The 19,600-nt window shown below is 38.4% G+C and overlaps 1 protein-coding gene across 2 annotated transcripts in view; it reads left to right on the forward strand.

Moving 5' to 3' along the window:
- The window catches only part of LOC122091499, a 33,339-nt gene extending 17,590 nt beyond the window's left edge, over positions 1-15,749 (forward strand). For both annotated transcript variants that reach the window (XM_042661485.1, XM_042661486.1), the window contains exons 3-4: positions 11,287-12,416; positions 14,899-15,749. In XM_042661485.1, the coding sequence (XP_042517419.1) occupies positions 11,287-12,416; positions 14,899-14,982 (1,214 nt within the window). In that variant the 3' untranslated portion in view covers positions 14,983-15,749. The remainder of the gene's footprint in view (positions 1-11,286; positions 12,417-14,898) is intronic.
- The last annotated feature ends 3,851 nt before the right edge of the window (positions 15,750-19,600 follow it).

Below are 19,600 nucleotides of genomic sequence, written 5' to 3' on the forward strand. Positions count from 1 at the left end.
GGTTGGACCTTTCTTCTTCTTCTTTTTTTTCACACTTGAATCACCAAGAGGGGAAAAAGATGAGGGTGTCCCACTCTCTCTCTTCTTCTCTCTTTTCAAAATCTGCAGCCTTGTGAGAGGTTGCCAACCTACCCTCTTCTCTTTTTATTTCCCAAGTTCTCTTCCTAATTCATAGAAGAAATAAAATCTTTAAGGGCCAATCAGCTTTCTCCCTTGTCAATTTTCTTAGCAAGGCTAAGAGGAGATGCCAAAAGTGTTTTCCATATGCCCCTTGATTAGATAATTTGTCCCCCTTGATTAGATAATTTGTCCCCCCTTGATTTGAGTCTTATAAGGAAGGGAAAGATAATCAATTTACCCCCTTTGATTAGATAATTTGTCCCCTTTGATTTGAATCTCACAAGGAAGAGATAAAAATACATCACTAAGTTAGTATAATTAAAATGATAGTAATCTAGGTGTCAAATCATAATTGCATGAATTTGAATAATTAGCATAAATGATTGGGTGGTTTGAAAATCAACCATAAATATATTAACCAAATAAGGAAATAATGTGAGGTGGAGAGATAAAATACAATATTTAATATGGTTTATAATAGGCAAGTAATGGTAAGGCAAAATAGGTGTTTCTATAAGTGGCCGACAACCAAAAAAGGCAGTTTTGCCTCACCACATAGTTACCATTAAGGTATGAGTCCAAGAAAGGAATTTTACAGTTCAAAAACATTTAAAAACTTACCAAGAATAGAGTGGTGATAAGGCCAAAGAATTTTGGATTTTGGTCAAGAAGTTTATATTTTGACCTCCACGTCATCCATTAAAAAATTTGACTTTGACTGCCCCATCATCAGCTGACTCATCACTTTAGGTCAAGGTTGGATTAAGTCAAAGAAAAATCAGGGGTATTACAATCCTCCCTCCTTACAGAAATTTCGTCCCAAAATTTAAAAGTTCTCTAGAGAAAAGGAAGCTACCTCAAGATCCATAGCTTGAATCATATCTTCCTCTCTTCCCTCGATTGCTACAGATCCTAAGTCACTGGTGTCTGTTAAGGTATGACACACTTAGACTTAGCTTAGCCCGAGCATAATAGTAATTTGAGGTATGTACTTTGGTTCAAGGTTTACCTGGTTCACCAAATAGTTGTGGATATCTAGCCCACATATCCTCTTCTAGTTCCCACGAAGCCTTAGTAGTACCGTAGTGTTTCCAGAGAATTTTCACATACGGAATATTACGTCTTCGTAGCATTTGGTCTTTGCGGTCCAGGATTTGTATAGGTGACTCTTCATAAGTCAGATTGGTGTCCAATTGCAATGACTCATAACTAAAGACATGTGATGGGTCTACTACATACTTCTGGAGTAAGACATATGGAAAACATCATGTACTCCAGATAAGGCAGGTGCTATAGCGAGCTGGTATGCCACAATTCTAATCTTCTTCAAGATTGGTGTCCAATTGCAATGACTCATAACTAAAGACATGTGATGGGTCTGCTACATACTTCTGGAGTAAGACATATGGAAAACATCATGTACTCCAGATAAGGTGGGTGGTATAGCGAGCTGGTATGCCACAGTTCTAATCTTCTTCAAGATTGCAAAAGGTCCGATAAACCGGGGACTTAACTTGCCTCCCAAATCTGACTATTCTTTTCATTGGTGCGATCTTCAAGAACACATTATTGCCCTCAGAAAATTCTAGTTATCTCCTTTTAGTGTCAGCATAGCTTTTCTGTTTGTCTTGGGCTGCCTTTATCCTCAACTGAATAAGTTGGACTTTCTCTTGTTACTCATTGATTAAGTCAGGCTTGGTCAACTTCTTTTCCCCAACCTCATCCCAAAACAAAGGTGAGCGGCATTTCCTCCTGTACAAGGCTTCATAAGGAGCCATTCCAATGGTTGCTTGAAAAAAGTTGTTATAAACAAACTCAACCAAAGGAAGATGCTTCTCCCAACCGCCCTTCAGGTCTAAAGCACAGGCCCGAAGCATGTCTTCAATGATTTGATTTAACCTCTCTATCTGTCCATCTGTTTGAGGATGAAAAGCAGTGCTAAACCTCAACTCCGTTCCCATAGCCTCTTGTACCCCTTTCTAGAATCGAGAGGTGAATCTGGCATCTCCATCGCATACAATTGATAAGGATACTCCATGTAAGCGAAATAACTGATCAACATACAATTGAGTCATCGTCTCCACGGTATACTTCATGGAATAGGCAATGAAATGAGCGGATTTATTTAGACGATCCACCACAACCCATAGAGCATCATGACATTTTGGAGTCGTGGGCTATGCAGTGATAAAGTCCATTCCGATGAGTCCCGTTTCCACTGTGGAATGTCTAAAGGTTTCAGGAGTCCAGAATGTCGTTGATGTTCAGCCTTCACTTGTTGACAAGTCAAGCACTTACTAATAAAGTTGGCAACATCTCTCTTCATATTGTCCCACTAATATCGTTTTTTCAGATTGATACATCTTGGTGTTCCCAGGGTGAATGGAGTTAGGTGTGCTATGAGCTTTAGTCAGAATCATCATCCTTATATCTTCATTGGCGGGGTATACACAGTCGTTCACCTATTCTGATGATGCCATCCGTGGCTATATTGAATGGTGTGACCTCTTCCTGAATTGCCTGCCTAACTTTGGTTAATCTCTCATCCATCAATTGACACTCTTTGATTTGGTCTATTAAAGACCATAACCAAGTGGCAAAATAAGGCCTTAGGTCTACCAACAATCAGGCCCAATTTGAAGTCATCAATCTCTTCTTTCAACTTCACTCGTTCAGTCAACAGAGCTGCGGACAACCGTTGTGGTTTCCTACTAAGTGCATCGGCAACCACATTAGCCTTTCCTGGATGATATAGGATGTCGCAATCGTAGTCCTTGATCAATTCCAGCCATCGTCGCTGTCTCATGTTCAACTCCCTCTGAGTGAAAATGTATTTGAGGCTTTTGTGATCCGTGTGTATCTCACACCTCTCACTATACAAGTAGTGCCTCCAAATCTTTAGTGCAAATACTATTGCCGCTAACTCCAAATCATGAGTAGGGTAATTCCTCTCATAGTCTTTGAGTTGCCTAGAAGCGTAAGCTATAACCCTTCTGTGTTGCATCAGCACACAACCCAAACCTCTTAAGGACGCATCATTGTAGATCACCATTCCACCGATCCCTTCAGGTAAGGTTAAGATAGGCACAGTCACCAACTTCCTTTTCAACTCCTCAAAGGCTTTATTACATGCTTCCGTCTAGATAAACTTTGTTACTTTTCTGGTCAAAGTGGTTGATAATATGGCGATGCTGGAGAAGCCTTCAATAAATCTTCTATAATATCCAGCCATTCCTAAAAAGTGTCAAATCTTAGTCACTAAGGTGGGTATAGCCCATTCGGTTACCGCCTTGACTTTTGTAGGATTTACTGAAATTCCCTCACCAGAGATCACATGACCTAAGAACATCACTTGATCGAGCCAGAAGTCGCACTTACTCAACTTGGCATATAATTGCGTCTCCCGCAACTTCCGTAGTGTGACCTCCAAGTGTTCAGCATGGTCTTCCTTGTTCTTGGAGTAGATCAGGATGTCATCGATGAACACTATCACAAAATGATCCAAGTAATCATGAAAGACATGATTCATGAGTTCCATGAACACAGTTGAACGGCATAACTATGAACTCATAATGTCCATAGCGTGTTTTGAACGCCATTTTTGGTATGTCTTCCTCACTCGAAGTTGATGATACCCAGAAAGCAGATCTATTTTAGAGAATATGCTCGCCCCTTGCAATTGATCAAAAAGATCATCAATTCTGGGCAACGGGCATATCTGTTCTTTATCGTGACCTTATTCAGCTCACGGTAGTCAATACACAACCGCATGGTCCCATTTTTCTTCTTCACGAATAGGACTGGTGCACCCCACGGTGATACACTCGGTCTGATGTATCCCTTCTCCAACAGTTCTTGTAGTTGCTCCTTTAATTCCCTCAATTCTGCGGGAGCCATCTGGTAGGGTGCCATTGAGATCGGCGCCGTACCGGGGATCAAGTCTATTGAGAATTCAACTTCCCTTTCTGGTGGTACACCATCGAGGTCTGCTGGGAAGACATCGGGAAAGTCCCTGACAATCTCTATGTCCTCTGTCTTGATTTCCCTCTTTTTCTCCACTATAGCTGCTAAGAATCCTTGACATCCCTGAGTGAGTAGCTTCCTTGCCTTCACCGCTAAAATGATAGGCGGGGTTGGTTTGCCTTTCTTCACCCTGGAGAACTTAAATTCTTTCCCAGTTTTGGGTCTAAACAAGATTTCCTTCTCACGACATAATATTGTTGCCCTATGAGTGGATAGCCAATCCATGCCAAAAATTACGCCCAAGTCTTTCATCTCTAGCAATATGAGGTCTGTCATTAGAGTTTTTGTTCCTACTTGGACAGGGCAAGATGCATAGATCTTGTCGGCAATTAAAATCTCTCTTGAAGGTAGAGATACAACTACTTTATGTTCAAGAGGGCTTGGCTTTAGGGATAGCTTTTGAGCGAAACTCTTTGATATGAAGGAGTGTGTTGCTCCAGTATCAAACTGTGCATAAGCAGGTTGAGAAGCAACAAAAATAGTTCCTATTTTGGTTGTTTAAGTGCAAGTACAATTGTTTCCTAGTTGCGTGGTACTATGTTCAATCAATAAGGAGAAAACTTTATACTTAAATTGAGTAAGGGTACCTGTCACCACGGTAGTATTTTCCTCCGCTGAAAGAGAAAAGACTCTGGCTAGAGCCTTAGGAGCTTGGTTTCCTGGTGCAGGTGAATTACGATGGTGCCCCTGATAAGGCTGGTGTGGAGGCTGGCCCTGAGCTGGTGGCTGATTTGTCCGTGGGGGTGGAGGGGTCAATCGTTTAGGCTTATGGCAAACCTTGGATGTATGGCCCCTTTCTCCACAATTATAGCCGGAGATATTTGCATATCGACACGGTCCCACGTGAAATTTGCCATAAGTATGGCATGGCTGTGAGTTGGCAACTGCTTCATAAATTTGCTGAGTCTTCTGAGGCGGAACATTTTTGGCAGCTTGATTTTCCATTGGTCTCTTCCCCTTTCCATAAATATCCGCTGTTGGATCCTTTAGATTCTCCTCCATTGCAAGGGCTTTCCTTAATAAGTCTGCATAGGTGGTGAAGTTGTATGCAGAGAGAGGTCCCTTCAAGTGCGAGTTCAGCCCATTCAGGAATCGCCTCACCTTCTTACTTTCTGTATACACTTGTTCAAGTGCAAACATGGAAAGATCCTCAAATCTTTTCCTATAGTCCATTACCAAGCTAGTTCCCTGCCTTAGTTGCAAGAACTCAGTTTCCTTGGCCTCCCTTATACTTTGGGGAAAATAGCTGTGGAAGAAGGCCGTAGTGAAACATGCCTATATAATGATCGGGTCTGTGGCCGATAAGATCTGCTTATGTGTCATCCACCATGAGTATGCTTCGTCTTGTAACATGAAGGTGGCACAAACCACCTTCTGTGAGTCAGTGCAAGCTAGAGCCTTAAAGATTTTCTCCATCTCCTGGATCTATCTTGAAGACCAGAGAGCATCAATGCTAATGCCCTTGAAACTTGGTGGACCGAGTTTCTTGAACCGTTCTAGAACTCTGCCCTGATCGTCTTCCCTAGCATCTTGAGGATTTTGGGGGCCATTCCGATTGTTATGAAAAGGGTTGTTGTTGCTGCCTGCAGTTGCTTGTTGTTGCATGACATTCAAGAATTGAGCAAAAGCTCCCATGAAGTCAATAGGTTTAACCCTGGTGCCAATGGTGGTGGTGGTGGCGGTGGCAATTGTGTTTCCCTTTCAATTCCATTGCCTGTGGTGTTCCTTGATGTTGGTTGCCCCCTTTCGGGTTGACCATTGGTGTTGTTCCGATTAGTTCTCCTTGTGTTTATGGCTCCTATGCAAGAGTACACATTTAGAATAAAGGGACTCCAAAATACAAGAGCATACAAGGTAACATTTATTTGGTTATTGATTTATTTTTAACCGTCGTGTTGTTTCAGTGATTGTGAGATTACATCCACAGATAGAATGTTTTTGGATTGAACCGGCTCTTATTCAGTATGCCGTTCTAGGAGACTTTTTGGAATTTCTGACCAACCGACACGCCATTTCTCTAACCGGCGTGTCATCTTTGGTCCATTCATTGCTTATTTCTAGGGTCAAAATTGATTCTAATTTGGATTTGAAATCTAACTTCGAAATATGTCATCAATTTAAATTATGTAGAATTTAAAGTAATGCTCTTCGCCTATTAAATAAGTTGTAAAGATTTAATAAAGTTTATGATGGTGACAATTATTATTTATTTAGGACAACAACTATTGAATCTGCCTAGTCTTGAGGTAAAATAACAAATAAATACCTCTGGAACTTTAATTTAGGTGAAATTAGATTTTATGAAATCCCAACTCACAGTTTTCACCTACTGTAAAAGATCTTATCATTTTGAGTTTTATAAAATGGGTTTCTGTTTACTTAAAGTTCTTTGTTTTAAATCTGCCAGTTTCTGACCTATCCCTGTATTTTTAGGTGAAAACTAACTTTCCTGAACTCAAATTGATCCTTTCTTTTTTGGGTAGACAGAAGAATTATCAATGCATCTTCTGTAAAAAAAATCAGTCCAAAAATAAATTTCTAAATACCTCTGCTAACCTCCTCATTCCCGGGTACAAAATTTTTTCAGATACAGAACATATATCTATTCATAGAATTCTTTGGCCTATCAAAATATTTCAAAACTTTATGAAATCTTATGGAGATAATTTTAACATAATGTTACTACAGTAAATTTTTCAGCTCATAAATAAATTTCTAAAATAGTCGAATAAATCATAAAAAATCGGACATAGGCAAAAGAAGTCGCTGCCAAGGTGAAAAATCATATATATATAAATATATATATATATTTTTTAAATCAAGTTTGTATAAAATTTTGAAAATACAAATGACTTGTGCTATGATCCCCGAGTAACCAAGTGAAGATTTCTCTACTTGGAGGAGGTCGTGTTGTGCAATATTTAAAAATTACCATAAAATAAAAAATCAGGATTATATTCAAAATCCTTACTCATCAAAATAGGTAAGAACATCTACTTACCTAAAATAGGTTTGTAGGTTCATGGATTCCCTAAAACTTTGCTTTGATACCATACTGTAACGACCCAAATCCGGTCTAGGAGTTTGGTCTTTGGTGATCCAATATCGATTTCATTTTAAGGAATGAACTGGTATGGATTTCCACAAACCATGGGAAGAAGAAAGTAAAATAAATAAAAAGATGCAATTAAATCATAGAAATGTACAGCGGAAGTCTTAAGTATTAAAAAACAAAATAAAAGATACTTCCCCCATAGAAAGGTTTAAAAAGAAATGACATTAAAGGTCCATAAGCCTTACTATAGACTTTAAAGAAAAAAAAAAAACTAAAGAAAAAAAATAGGATCATCAAGAAACTAGAAATAGCCTCCACCTAAGTCAAAGCCACCCTCATCCTTGTTAGACCATAGATATGCAATAGGCTCCTCATCTCCCTCTTCATGAATTTCAATCCCATCATCTGAAATATTATAAGGAGTAAGCTTTTGGGGAAGCATAGTGAATGGTGGAAATCAAAATTTACACTAGTTTAAAAAAAAAAAAAGAAATAAAGTTTTCTTTTTTAGATGAAATGTGAACTATTGTGAAAATAACGGGAAAATCTAACAAATCAATCAAATAATAATAGATATCACGAATCATGATCAATGAAATTTAACACCACCGTCCCGTATCATACTACTGCTCACACCGTACTGTGACCTTGATCGATGTGTTAACCCATTCACAAAATTCATAATTTCGATAATAGTTCTAACATATGGGAATGAAATGTGCCCCCATACCATATTACGGCTCACACCATACTATGACCTTGATCCACATCCATCCCATATGCAAGATATTACAATCACACCATTGGTTTTTGTAAGGCGTAAAACACACTCTATCGTCCTGTACCGTACTACGGCTCACACCGTACTGTGACCTTGATTGATAGCGAGGTTTTCACACAAACAAAATGTACTCAATGATAGCATTACATCATCCAAAAATCCACATAGGGACATAATGTAACAATCACAAATCCGAAAAGAAAATAAAATCAAAATTTCTAATATGCTTTCATTTATTAATCGTGAAATACCAAACCCAATAAATAGATAGAGATTTCAAGAGAAATAAATTTGCAATTAAAAAAAAAAAGAATAATTCATTTAATATATAACCATACAAATTAATTCTTATATCACATGATAATAATTATATAAAAGGAAAACCATCTGTAGAGAGTGAATTAAACCACTTACTGCTTTCATAGAAGGCCAAAAGAAGAAACCTTTAGATATAAGGTCTTGAAATGAACGTTTCTCTCTTAATCAAACGAAGCTAAGGGAAGAGGTTGGACCTTTCTTCTTCTTCTTCTCTTTCTCACTTGAATCACCAAGAGGGGAAAAAGATGAGGGTGTCCTCTCTCTCTTCTTCTCTCTTTTGAAAATCTGCAGCCTTGTGAGAGGCTGCCAACCTACCCTCTTCTCTTTTTATTTCCCAAGCTCTCTTCTTAATTCACAGAAGAAATAAAATCTTTAAGGGCCAATCAGCTTTCTCTAATGTCAATTTGCTTAGCAAGGCTAAGAGGAGATGCTAAAAGTGTTGCCCATATGCCCCTTGATTATACAATTTGTCCCCCTTAATTAGATAATTTGTCCCCTTTGATTTGAACTCACGAGGTAGGGATAAAAATACATCACTAAGTTAGTATAATTAAAATGATAGTAATCTAGGTGTCAAATCATAATTGCATGAATTTGTATAATTAGCATAAATGATAGGGTTGTTTGAAAATCAACCATAAATATATAAACCAAATAAGGAAATAATGTGAGGTGGAGAGATAAAATACAATATTTAATATGGTTTATAATAGACAAGTAATGGTAAGGAAAAATAGGAGTTTCTATAAGTGGTCGACAACCAAAAAGGAAATTTTGCCTCACCACATAGTTACCATAAAGGTATGAGTCCAAGAAAGGAATTTTGCAATTAAAAAACATTTAAAAACTTACCAAGAATAGAGTGGTGATAAGGCCAAAGAATCTTGGACTTTGGTCAACAAGTTTATATTTTGACCACCACGTCATCCATTAAAACATTGACTTTGACTGCCCCATCATCAGTTGACTCATCACTTTAGGTCAGGGTTGGACTAAGTCAGAAAAATCAGGGGTATTACAATACCGATACGCACTGATACACCACCGATACACACCGATACGATACGATACGATACACACCGATACGTACTGATACTCTATGGAAAATATAAAATCGAAGTGAAATGTATGTTTTGATATGTAGCGGTATGTATCGGTATGTATTGACCAATACATGCCGATACGGTACGATACGTACCGATACAGTGCGCTACAGTCATATAATGGCCAAGATGTGTCATTTTTCAGAAAAAACATGAATTTTTGAGGCGTTTTTGTTACAAAGTTGTTGCCAACCATATTTCTCTCTAACTAAAGTGGAAATCAAGGTTGGGAACAAAGATTTTACATTTATGGGACAACTACAAACCTTGAATTCTTAGTGCGATACCCTCAATTTAGTATTTATGCATAATACATGTTATCAATAGGTTTTTTTAACAAATTTTTTATGCGAAAGTGTTTCCTATCCATTTGTGTATCTTGTGCGCATCTTAGCGTATCTCCGATACGATACGATACGATATCCTCCGATACGTATCTTAATTTTGGTTGATCGATATGGCGACCGATACTGATACTTTAATCTTTGTGGTGACCAAGACTAGTCAGTACCAACTTAACAATTTTTCTCCATTGTTGAAAGTTGGAAATCCCTTCTAACATGTTCTCAGTAATACGATTAGAGGATGAAGAAACAACCTCAGTGATAACATTCTTTGGTGGTTCAGACATTCTACAAAATACTCAGAATATAGAGAAGCACAGAGACAAAAAAACAATACTTGTAAAACTCTAACAAAAATCGATTTTTTCAGAAAACCCTGACAAAACCCCAAAACTTGCTGTCCACCTCTGAATCTGAAACTCCACCCGCAATCTTTACTTCAACAATCAACCAACACCAAGAAGAGACCTAGTTCTTAATTTGTAAAATGAGCGAGTCTCTATATGATCCCAAAAAACAGCATAAGGTGCTGCACCGCTTCAAGCAAAACCGAAAGTAATCCCAAGGATTCTCTGATATGAATTAACCAATAGTGGTTAAAGCTTTAAAAAAGAGGAGAGCAAGATATTTAGGAAAGTTGCTGCAGTACCTAAGGATCTTGCTCTGATACCATGTAAATATTAGAAGAAAGAAAAAGAGGAGGAAGAGAGAGAGGCGATAGATGTGTAACCTGTTGGGAGTTACAACTTGTGTATTGTAACTCCCACTCCACTCATATATATAATAACCTAAAGGTTGCAGGGGCAGAACTGGAATAACAAACCAGAAAAATAAAAAGAAGACAAAAACACCCTTGCTCATCTCGGTATTAGCGCTAGAAGGTCTTGATTTCCACTTATATTACCTTAATTTTTTTTTTACAAAAACGGGTTACCTTCAAATTGAAATCTTGGACAAACTTTCACTCAAAATCCAGCAAATGATCTATTTAGATGCTTTATATTACTCCTCAATGCCTTGATATAATGAAGGATTGAAGCTTTTTGTCAAAAAAAAAAAAAATTAGAATTCTTGGGCTCCGCGGAGGTTTCGATTTAAACGCAGGTAAGGGTTGAAATTTCGAATTAAAATTTGACATTTCGATCAAAATGTGTATGCATATAATGGGAATATAACGTTTTGCCAAAATGGCTAATATGTTTCGGTCATTTTGGCATTTCGATCAAAATTTGATCTGAACTTTGTAATCTTCCTGATGTGCATATTGTTTTGTTTTGAGCCAGCTTGAAACGGAAATATTTTGCAAAATTTTGCTCATTTTGACACAAATTTCAACATTGCTTGGATGTCGGGCCAGTTCTAACCAAGTTGGTCTTGGATCCTACTGCCATGCATGTGCATCACATGTATCTTCTAATGTTGTTCATTCATACGAACTCTATACTCATCTGAAATATTTTCTTCAATTTTCCCATTTTGTTATTTCTTTTAATGCAATTAGACGGAGTCTAAAGATTTCTGTTGATAATTGTAATGATTCAGGAAATCCACGGCGTATATTGCTTTGGTTTGATAATTTTTCCCACAGTGGTAAATTTGGACACAGAAGAGGTTCTCGGGCACTATCCCAGTTTGCTTTTGTGAATCGGGACATCTGTTGGGAGGAGCTTGAGTGGAAGGGAAAACATGGGCAGGCACCTGCAATGGTAGCAACAAAGCCTCATTACTTTCTTGATTTGGATATTCAGCGAACAGTGGAGAATTTCCTTGAAAATGTGCCGGAGTTTTGGTCCTCAGATGAGCTTGCTGAATCATTAAAAGATGGCGAGATTCTGCACATAGATACTAGTTTTTTTGTGGATTATTTTGTTGATTTGATGTATAAGGAGGATTCTGCAGAAGTATGGCAACTGATAAATGAGTACTTGAAAGAGGAGTCATTCTCTGTTCTCTGTCACCATCTTCTCATTGTTCTAGAAGAGCAGGATCTTTGTGCTTTCTTGGGCTTAATTGGTGAAATGCTTTCCCCTAGAATGGATTCCAAGGAGTTCGGTCATCCATCTTATTGGCTAGAAATTATATTATCTACTTGCAATGGTTGTTTTCCCATTGAGGACTTACTCTTATTAAATGCTGTTATTAATCAAGGCCGCCTGCTTATACGGCTTATTGAAGATGAGGAGGATCAAAAAGGAAAAATCAAGGATCTTGTTTTCCAGATCTGTGCAACCTCAACCTTCACCAATCTTTGGGCCTCACTCATAAAAGAATTCTTGAAGATGGAGAAGGTAGAAGTGTTAAAATGGCTGGGGCTTCAGTCTTGGGCTTTGCACCATAGATTATTGGAGGAATGCAAGAATCCTGAATCATGGGAAGCACTCTTTATGGAAAATGGAATAGTTTTCCGCAAATCTGATGGCCATCCCTTGCTATCTCCTGAGGGATTCTTTGAGGAAAGTGGGTCTGATTTGGAATGTGGTGGTTCCGTTAGAGTTAGGAGAAAAAAGAAAGCAACAGCAAGACAGAAAAAGAGGAGAAGGGATTATAGTCTTGATGCAGACAATGACAACGAACTGGTAGATTTCGATTCAATGGGTGGATGGCAGGGTTTGCAATCTAGAACTGGGAATTGGTTCCTCTCTACTGATGGTTACTCTTCTTCATGGAATAGTGTATGTTTTTCTACCATTAACTGACTATCTAATGTTCAACTTCTATACAGTTTTTTTCCATGAGATCCTACTATAATACCTTCTTGGGATTTCTGTGACTTTGGGGTATATTTTGGTGCTAAAGTTTCTGTCTGTGATTGACAACTCACCATATGCTTGTCAGTTGAGAGCATAATGATGTTTAGGAAAATTCATTGTAACAAGATTTGCACCAGGGCTCTTGAAAATTTTAAAGACAGAAGGAAAAAATATATGAGAAGAGAAGCTATCTAAAAATTGCTACTGATGCCAGCTACTGTTTGCTTTTCTGATTGGTTCACATTGTTTCTGCTTTGTGCCATTTGGATTAGTCATTGCTTTAGTGTTGACACAATGTTAAAGGATTTTTTTTTTTTTTTTTTCTTGATTAAAATATTGTATCTTCTATTTATGTATTACACTTAGCAACTTGAAAGGATTATCAATTGAAATATTGGCTGAATTTACGGTCACCATTAGTGCAGGGCCAAACACTATCTAAGTTAAGTTTGGGCTGTCAAATTGTAACTTTTAGTAACCTTAATATGTCCACTTATCGAGGTTGTCAGAGTTTTGAAAGCAATGCAACTCCATGTCCATTTTCAGAGATTTCATGTCAGAAACATGCCTATATATATTAGCATGTGGCGACACTTTTACATAGAGAAAAAAAGTATATAATAAGAAAAGGATGTCCACTACATAAAAGACTGAAGCCAGTGTGGCACTTATGGCCATAACTGGATTAACTGCCTAGTTTTGTGATGGAAGCAGATTCCCAGAATAAACCGTGTGAAATTTGGTGGCCACATTAACTGTATGGCACACTATGTATGGGTCTATTCCCTGTATTTTCTCCGCATTTCTCTTCTTCAAACAGTTCGGAGTCATATTAGACGGTTTCAAGAACTTTTTTGGGCGTTGACATGTGGAGACGTTGGAATGGCCGGAAAACTAAGCCATGACTAGATGATGACATGGACAACATGTCATTGGGTTGGCTTCCCATAGAAGTAAAGAATCAAACTGGTCTTGCCCAAAAAAAATTAAAATGCCTTACTGGAGTTCCTGGCAACAGTTTTGCAGTCACAGATCATGTTTTGTTGTTTATAAGAGATGTATTGAGCGTATCAATAGATATCAACCCGATACACAGTCGATACATTTTTTAAGGTATCATAGCGGTACCTTAAGATTTGATACATATTGGTTAGTATCAGCAGATATGGTAGGATACTTAAGATCTTGATTGTTGGTTGCAAGTTCATATAAAAGACTACTTGATTGTGCTCGGATTTTTGTACAGTATGCTCTTATTCAGTTCTCTGAGATTCTGTTATTAGTTTCTGAACTTTTTGATCCATTTTAGAGCTCTAGATCTGCTACCTGAAGTCCTGGTAGCACTCGGACTCCTTTGACATTCATTATTCTGCTATCGGAGCTTGGGTCCTTTCAGAGATTTTTGTGCTCTGTTATAAAGTTTCTCCTGAATCTGGTGGTTCTAAGATTCTGCTGTGAACTAGGTTCTGCTTAGCTATTCTGGCCTAGAGACTGGTTTGCGTTATTTCAACTTCAAGAGCAGATTTCGTGAAGGTTTTCATCCCATTTTAACTCCGGGTTGGACAACTGCATTGTAATATTGTTGAAACACTTCATTTCATTTAATAAATATTTCTGTTTTTCTATTTGAAATGAAAAGAGTTTCAAGGAACCCTTCAAATTAATATAGAACTTCTATTGGTTGAAAATTTAGAGAAAATAATCTTCTTTCCTTTGGTTGTGGGATGATTCATGCTGCTGGTGGTTTAATTATGACTGAAAACACACACAACTGAGGAGAGCAGAGTTCAAAATAAACCGAAAATTTTATTTGAAAAATTATGTAGAAAATTCTTCGAAACCTTTGTCAGACAAAAAGGGAACATTAAGAAACTAGTGAAAGCTTGGGTATAAACCCCCGGGGGGTAGCTGACTTGGCAAGGGACCTTCGCCTTAGGAAGCGTGTGGTTCTAAGTTCGAATTTTCTTACCTCCTTAGGGCCACTCACATGAGGGTGTTTAGTTCTCTTCATTGCTTTCAGTGAAAGTGGAATGGTTCTCATTCAACCCCAGTATGACCCGGTCCATGGTTGTGGGGTCAGTATGGATACTTCTATTGGAAACACGCTGTTAGCAAAAAAGTGAAAGCATGGGTATCCAAATTACACCTATTTATTGTGTTCTGAGAGTGCATGTGCATTTGTAGTGTTGAGACTCACTGCTTTGGAAACTATACAGTTTCTTTCTACATGCTTTAGAAACTATTGCATATTGTATGGAAGATAAATCATTATGATGTGCCTTCATTTTGGATACTCTTGATTCTTTACATCATTTATAGTTTTTTATATTCTTCATTATATATTTGTTTTTTCAATTCAGTACATAGACAGTTTCCCTAATTTTTGTGCTGCCATGTTGTATAGGCGGATTTGCCAGAACACTTGGCTAAGCATTGCTTTTCTACATGGATGAAGTGGATTTCTTGCCAAAGCAATTCTGTTGCTTAATCTTTCTTGCAGTGGAATTAATATCTACATTATCAATGGTGGGATGCTGCTGCTGCCTCCTCCTTGTTTAGAATGTTTGTAAGTGGAAGGGTAAGGTTGGGCTCAATGGTGGGATGTTGCTGCTACCTTCTCCTTGTTTTTGATGTTTGAAAGTGAAGGGTAAGGTTGGATTCTTTCTACTGTATAGAAAGTTTTTGGGTTAAATGAGGTGGTATGCTGGGGAGAGGAGCAGTTGAGGCAGAGCTTACTGTTACTGCAGCTGAAGATATATTGTTGGTAAAAAATTTATCTTGGATCTCTGATCTTTTTCCTTACACCTAAGGTCAAGAACTGTGTCCTGTGTTCCATAAAGTTTATCTGCCAGATGGTTACTACATCCAGTTAAATTTAATGACCATCGAGATCTTGTTGATGGAACTCACACATTGAATGGTAGGTCTTCCCACTACATGCCGTAGTCTGGATTATAGCCTACTAGGATTGGTTGGTAGATAGCACGGTCTTCCCACGGCTTGTGGATGTAAGCATCTTCAGAAGCACTGCTCTTGTAGAGCCCTTTTTTTGTTAAAACCACTTTGTATGGTTTCCTCCTATTTGCGGAGTGGTGGTGTTGGTTGTTATGGGCCAACTGATTCCAGTTATTTATTTCATCACGTTTCTGAATTTTAGGTGGGTGACATTAAAACATTAGTTTGTTCATGTAAAATAATTACACTTTACGGCTTTGTATTTTAATATGTAATGGGAAAAGGTCAGTTATTTATTTATTTATTTATTTTTGATAGAAGAGAGAAGAAAATGCATTAAAAGAAGGTGCGAAGACAATTAGAAATAGTTAGATTTCTATGCATTGCCTGATAAGCTAGGTAGGCCAAAAAACACAACCACTTTTGGGCCTGATCCAGAAAGGGAGGGAGGAGAGCATATTATAAATATCTAAAAGATTAAAGAGGTAGTTCCCAAGGCCATGAGGTGAGTGTTGGATCAAAAAGAAGATTATAGAGCTCATGAAAATGGTCCAGATTTCATCAATATGTCATCCCTGCACTTTTGCTTGCCGTATTCCCTAGATGACTCCCCTCGCTGCCGCTTCGATGGGTTTCCCTATCGTCAAATAATCGGTTGTGAGTATAATGCATTTTCCTTTATTAAAAGCACAGGTTGCCCAACCACATAGTTTCATATCTGGCTTAGCAACAGCCGCACAGACCAAAATATTGGAATTGTGGTATGGGAGGGTAAACTTTGAAGGTAGAGAAATAGTGTTAGTTACTTGGTTTGAGGACTGGTTGATAGGGGTGGGGGAGAGATAGTTAATCCACCACATGGCAGGGGATAAGATGTATGGGTTTGATTTCTCATGATGTCTAAAAGTAATAAGGTTTCTATGCCACCAAACGAAAAAACAAATGATAATAAAAGTAGAAAAGAAATTATTAAGGGAATCCTTAGGGATCAAGTTGGAGTTAAAAAAAAGAGTATATACTCAAGTTCTTAAAGGAAGATGCAGAAAGAAATTCAGTGCTCAAACGAAGCAGGCTACCAGCCCAAACACGCTTAATATAGTTACAAGAGATAAAAATATGCCAAAGGGAGTCATTATTTGTATGACAGAAACCATAAGACTGATCAACATGCATCCAGTTCCCCAAAATATCTTTTGTGGGGGTCCTCCATTGTAGAGTTTTCAGAAGAAAATCTTAAATTTCAGATGTAAATGGAGTTTTCGTAAGTATCGCCACCAGTGCGAGCAAAGTTAGGAGCAAACACACCTGTTGGAGAATCCAATAGGGTTAATAATCAAGGTTGGATTAAAAAGTTTAGCAACCAGTTTGGTGGTTAGGGTTCCTGCTTTAGAAACGTGGCACCACTAAAGATCATTTTGAGAACAAACAAGAATTTTCAAAATATCATTAACCATAGATAACAGGAGAAAAGAGATACAGGGTGGTGTTCCAATTCATTACAGAGAAGAGGTCTTTTACCTTCTTGAAGGATGAGTGATGTAGCAATTGGAGTTGCATGGTGTGGAGAGTTGAGGCGTGGGAAGGTAATGGGTAAAGGTTAGTTTGTTTATTTAAAAGAATATGATTTTCAATTTCTTGGGTTCTGAGCTTTTATTGACTTTGTATTTCAATATGTAACGGGAACCAACTGTTCTACATCTGATTGATGCTTTCAAAAGGTTAATTTTTTTCGCATGGAGGATAGGCCGGACATTTTATTGTCTGTGTTCCGCATGGTCATAAATGATATGATCACTTGAAGGATGGTGGCAAACTTAGGAGAAGAATCATTTGGTACAATGAAAGATAAGCTACTGCGGAACCAAGTCGCTCGGGCGAAGGGGCACTCCAAGATGATATGATCATTTGATTCTATCTCTTTTCCACATGTCTTGCAGTTAGGGTCGATTGGTATCCTTCTTGCACGAAGGCCTTCACCTGAAGCTAAGCCTTGAGCACAAATCCTCCATAAGAAAGATTTCATTTTGGGAGGAGCTCTACAATTCCATATACGTTTCCACAGAGATATCTTCCCAGTCGTGGTGCCGAGAGGATGATGCTTGATATTGGAGTTGGTGATCCCTTTGGTTTGTCAACATATGATAAGGTGTCTTGATGGAGAAAATTCCAGATCGGGCACAACCCCAAATTTGTCGATCTTCCCGAGGGAAGAGGCTGAGCTTAATATTGAGAATCCCTTCTTATCATTTGGGTGAAAGTATAAGTCTCGTAGGTCGTTCCTCCAAATTTGGTTATTGTAATCGATAAGGTCCGAAACTTTAGAAATAGAACAGTTGACTGGTCGCGGAAACTGATCTTTTGAAAGATTGGGATGATGGAATCCAATTGGAATCCCATATGTCAATATCTTCACCTGTCTCTACTTTCCAAACGAGCCCATCTTGAATAACTTTTCTACCAATAAGGATGCTCCTCCAACCCCATGAGGGTTTATTACCAGTATTTGCTTTTAGGAAATCTGTTCTCGGAAAATAGATTGCTTTGAGGAACTTGGCCCACAGAGAGTCAAGATTATCCCACAGCCACCAAGCAACCTTTGCCAAAAGAGCCCTATTTTGTAGAATAGGGTCACGAAAGCCCAATCCTCCTTTTTTCCTTGGAGCGGCAAAGACGAGACCATGAGATCCAATGTAATTTTTCTCTTCACTTTTTTGCCCCCAATCGAAATTAAATAGAGCCTGATGTACTGAGTTATGATGAGAAGCTGGGAGTGAAAAGTGTGATGCGGCATATGTTGAAAGAGAGCATGCCACTAATTTGATGAGGGTTTCCCGACCTGCATGAGACAACAGTTGGTTTTTCCAGCCTTGAAGCCGATTGCAGGTTTTTAAAGAGAGATCTTTAAAGACATCTGATTTGGAAACGGCAAACTCCACTAGTAAACCCAAATATTTAGAAGGGCCATTGCCATAGGGGACCTTGAGAACCCAAGAGAACCATCATTTGAATCTAGAATGTGTGTTCGGGCTGAAGGTTATGGTGGACTTTTGCAGATTGACATCTTGACCACCAGCTCGGCAATAAATCTCCAAATAGGCTTTGAGAGAACTAATATTATGAAGATTCACCTCAGAAAATAAAAAGCAGTCATCGGCAAACATGAGATGTGAGATGGATGGAGCTCTGCTTCTAACTCGGATCCCTTTACAAAGATTCTCTGATTCAGCCTTAGAGATGATAGAACTTAAAACCTATGAACAAAGAATAAAAATAAAGGGAGAGAGAGGGTTGTTGGGTCTGAATATGGGTACAAATCCAAACCCCAATTGAAGAAACCATACAGAGAAACAAGAACACGAATCTAATAAAATTATGGAGGATCTAATTGTACCTTTCACCAAGTATGTTGAAGAAGATTGATATTGGTCACTCCCACTTTTGCTCTCTTGGCTTGGCTATGGATTTTCTACAGCCCCTTAAACCTCGGTTCTCTTACTTTAGTGGTAAAGTGGGGAAGAGTGAATAATGGCTGTAGGGACCCAAAACCTAGTATTTATAATACTGTCCTGCACTCAAAACCCTAAACCACAATGGGTTGAGCCAGCATATCCCTAAACTTGAGAGTGGACCGAACCGGTTCATACAATTTGACTCTCACCCATGTAATCAATCTGAATAATTAATTTAGCCCATAAATCCAACAAGAGTCACCCTGTCAGATGCCCCTAGTAGGATAAAAATTGCCCCTCTTAGAGCCATTAACAAGCAAGGAATAAGAAACTGAGGAAATGCACTTCATTACCAAATCCACCCATCTGATACAAAATCCCAATTGTAGCAGGACAGCACGGATAAAAGGCCATTCCAACCTATCATAGGCTTTCCTCATGTCGAGCTTAAGAGCCAAGAACTTCTTCTTCCCTTTCTTCTGATGCTTGATGTAGTGATATATATATATATATATATATATCATTAGCCATAAATATGTTGTCCGATATGAGACGATCTGGGACGAAGGCTGATTGGTTTGCAGAGATGATGTCTTCCAACATACCACTAAGCCTTTCTGCTATGATCTTCGAGATAAGTTTGATGGCCACTCCACATAGGCTAATGGGCCTAAAATGCTCCGCATGTTCGGGGTCAGACCT

Source organism: Macadamia integrifolia, chromosome 10, assembly GCF_013358625.1.
Source record: "Macadamia integrifolia cultivar HAES 741 chromosome 10, SCU_Mint_v3, whole genome shotgun sequence".
Classification (NCBI taxonomy): domain Eukaryota; kingdom Viridiplantae; phylum Streptophyta; class Magnoliopsida; order Proteales; family Proteaceae; genus Macadamia; species Macadamia integrifolia.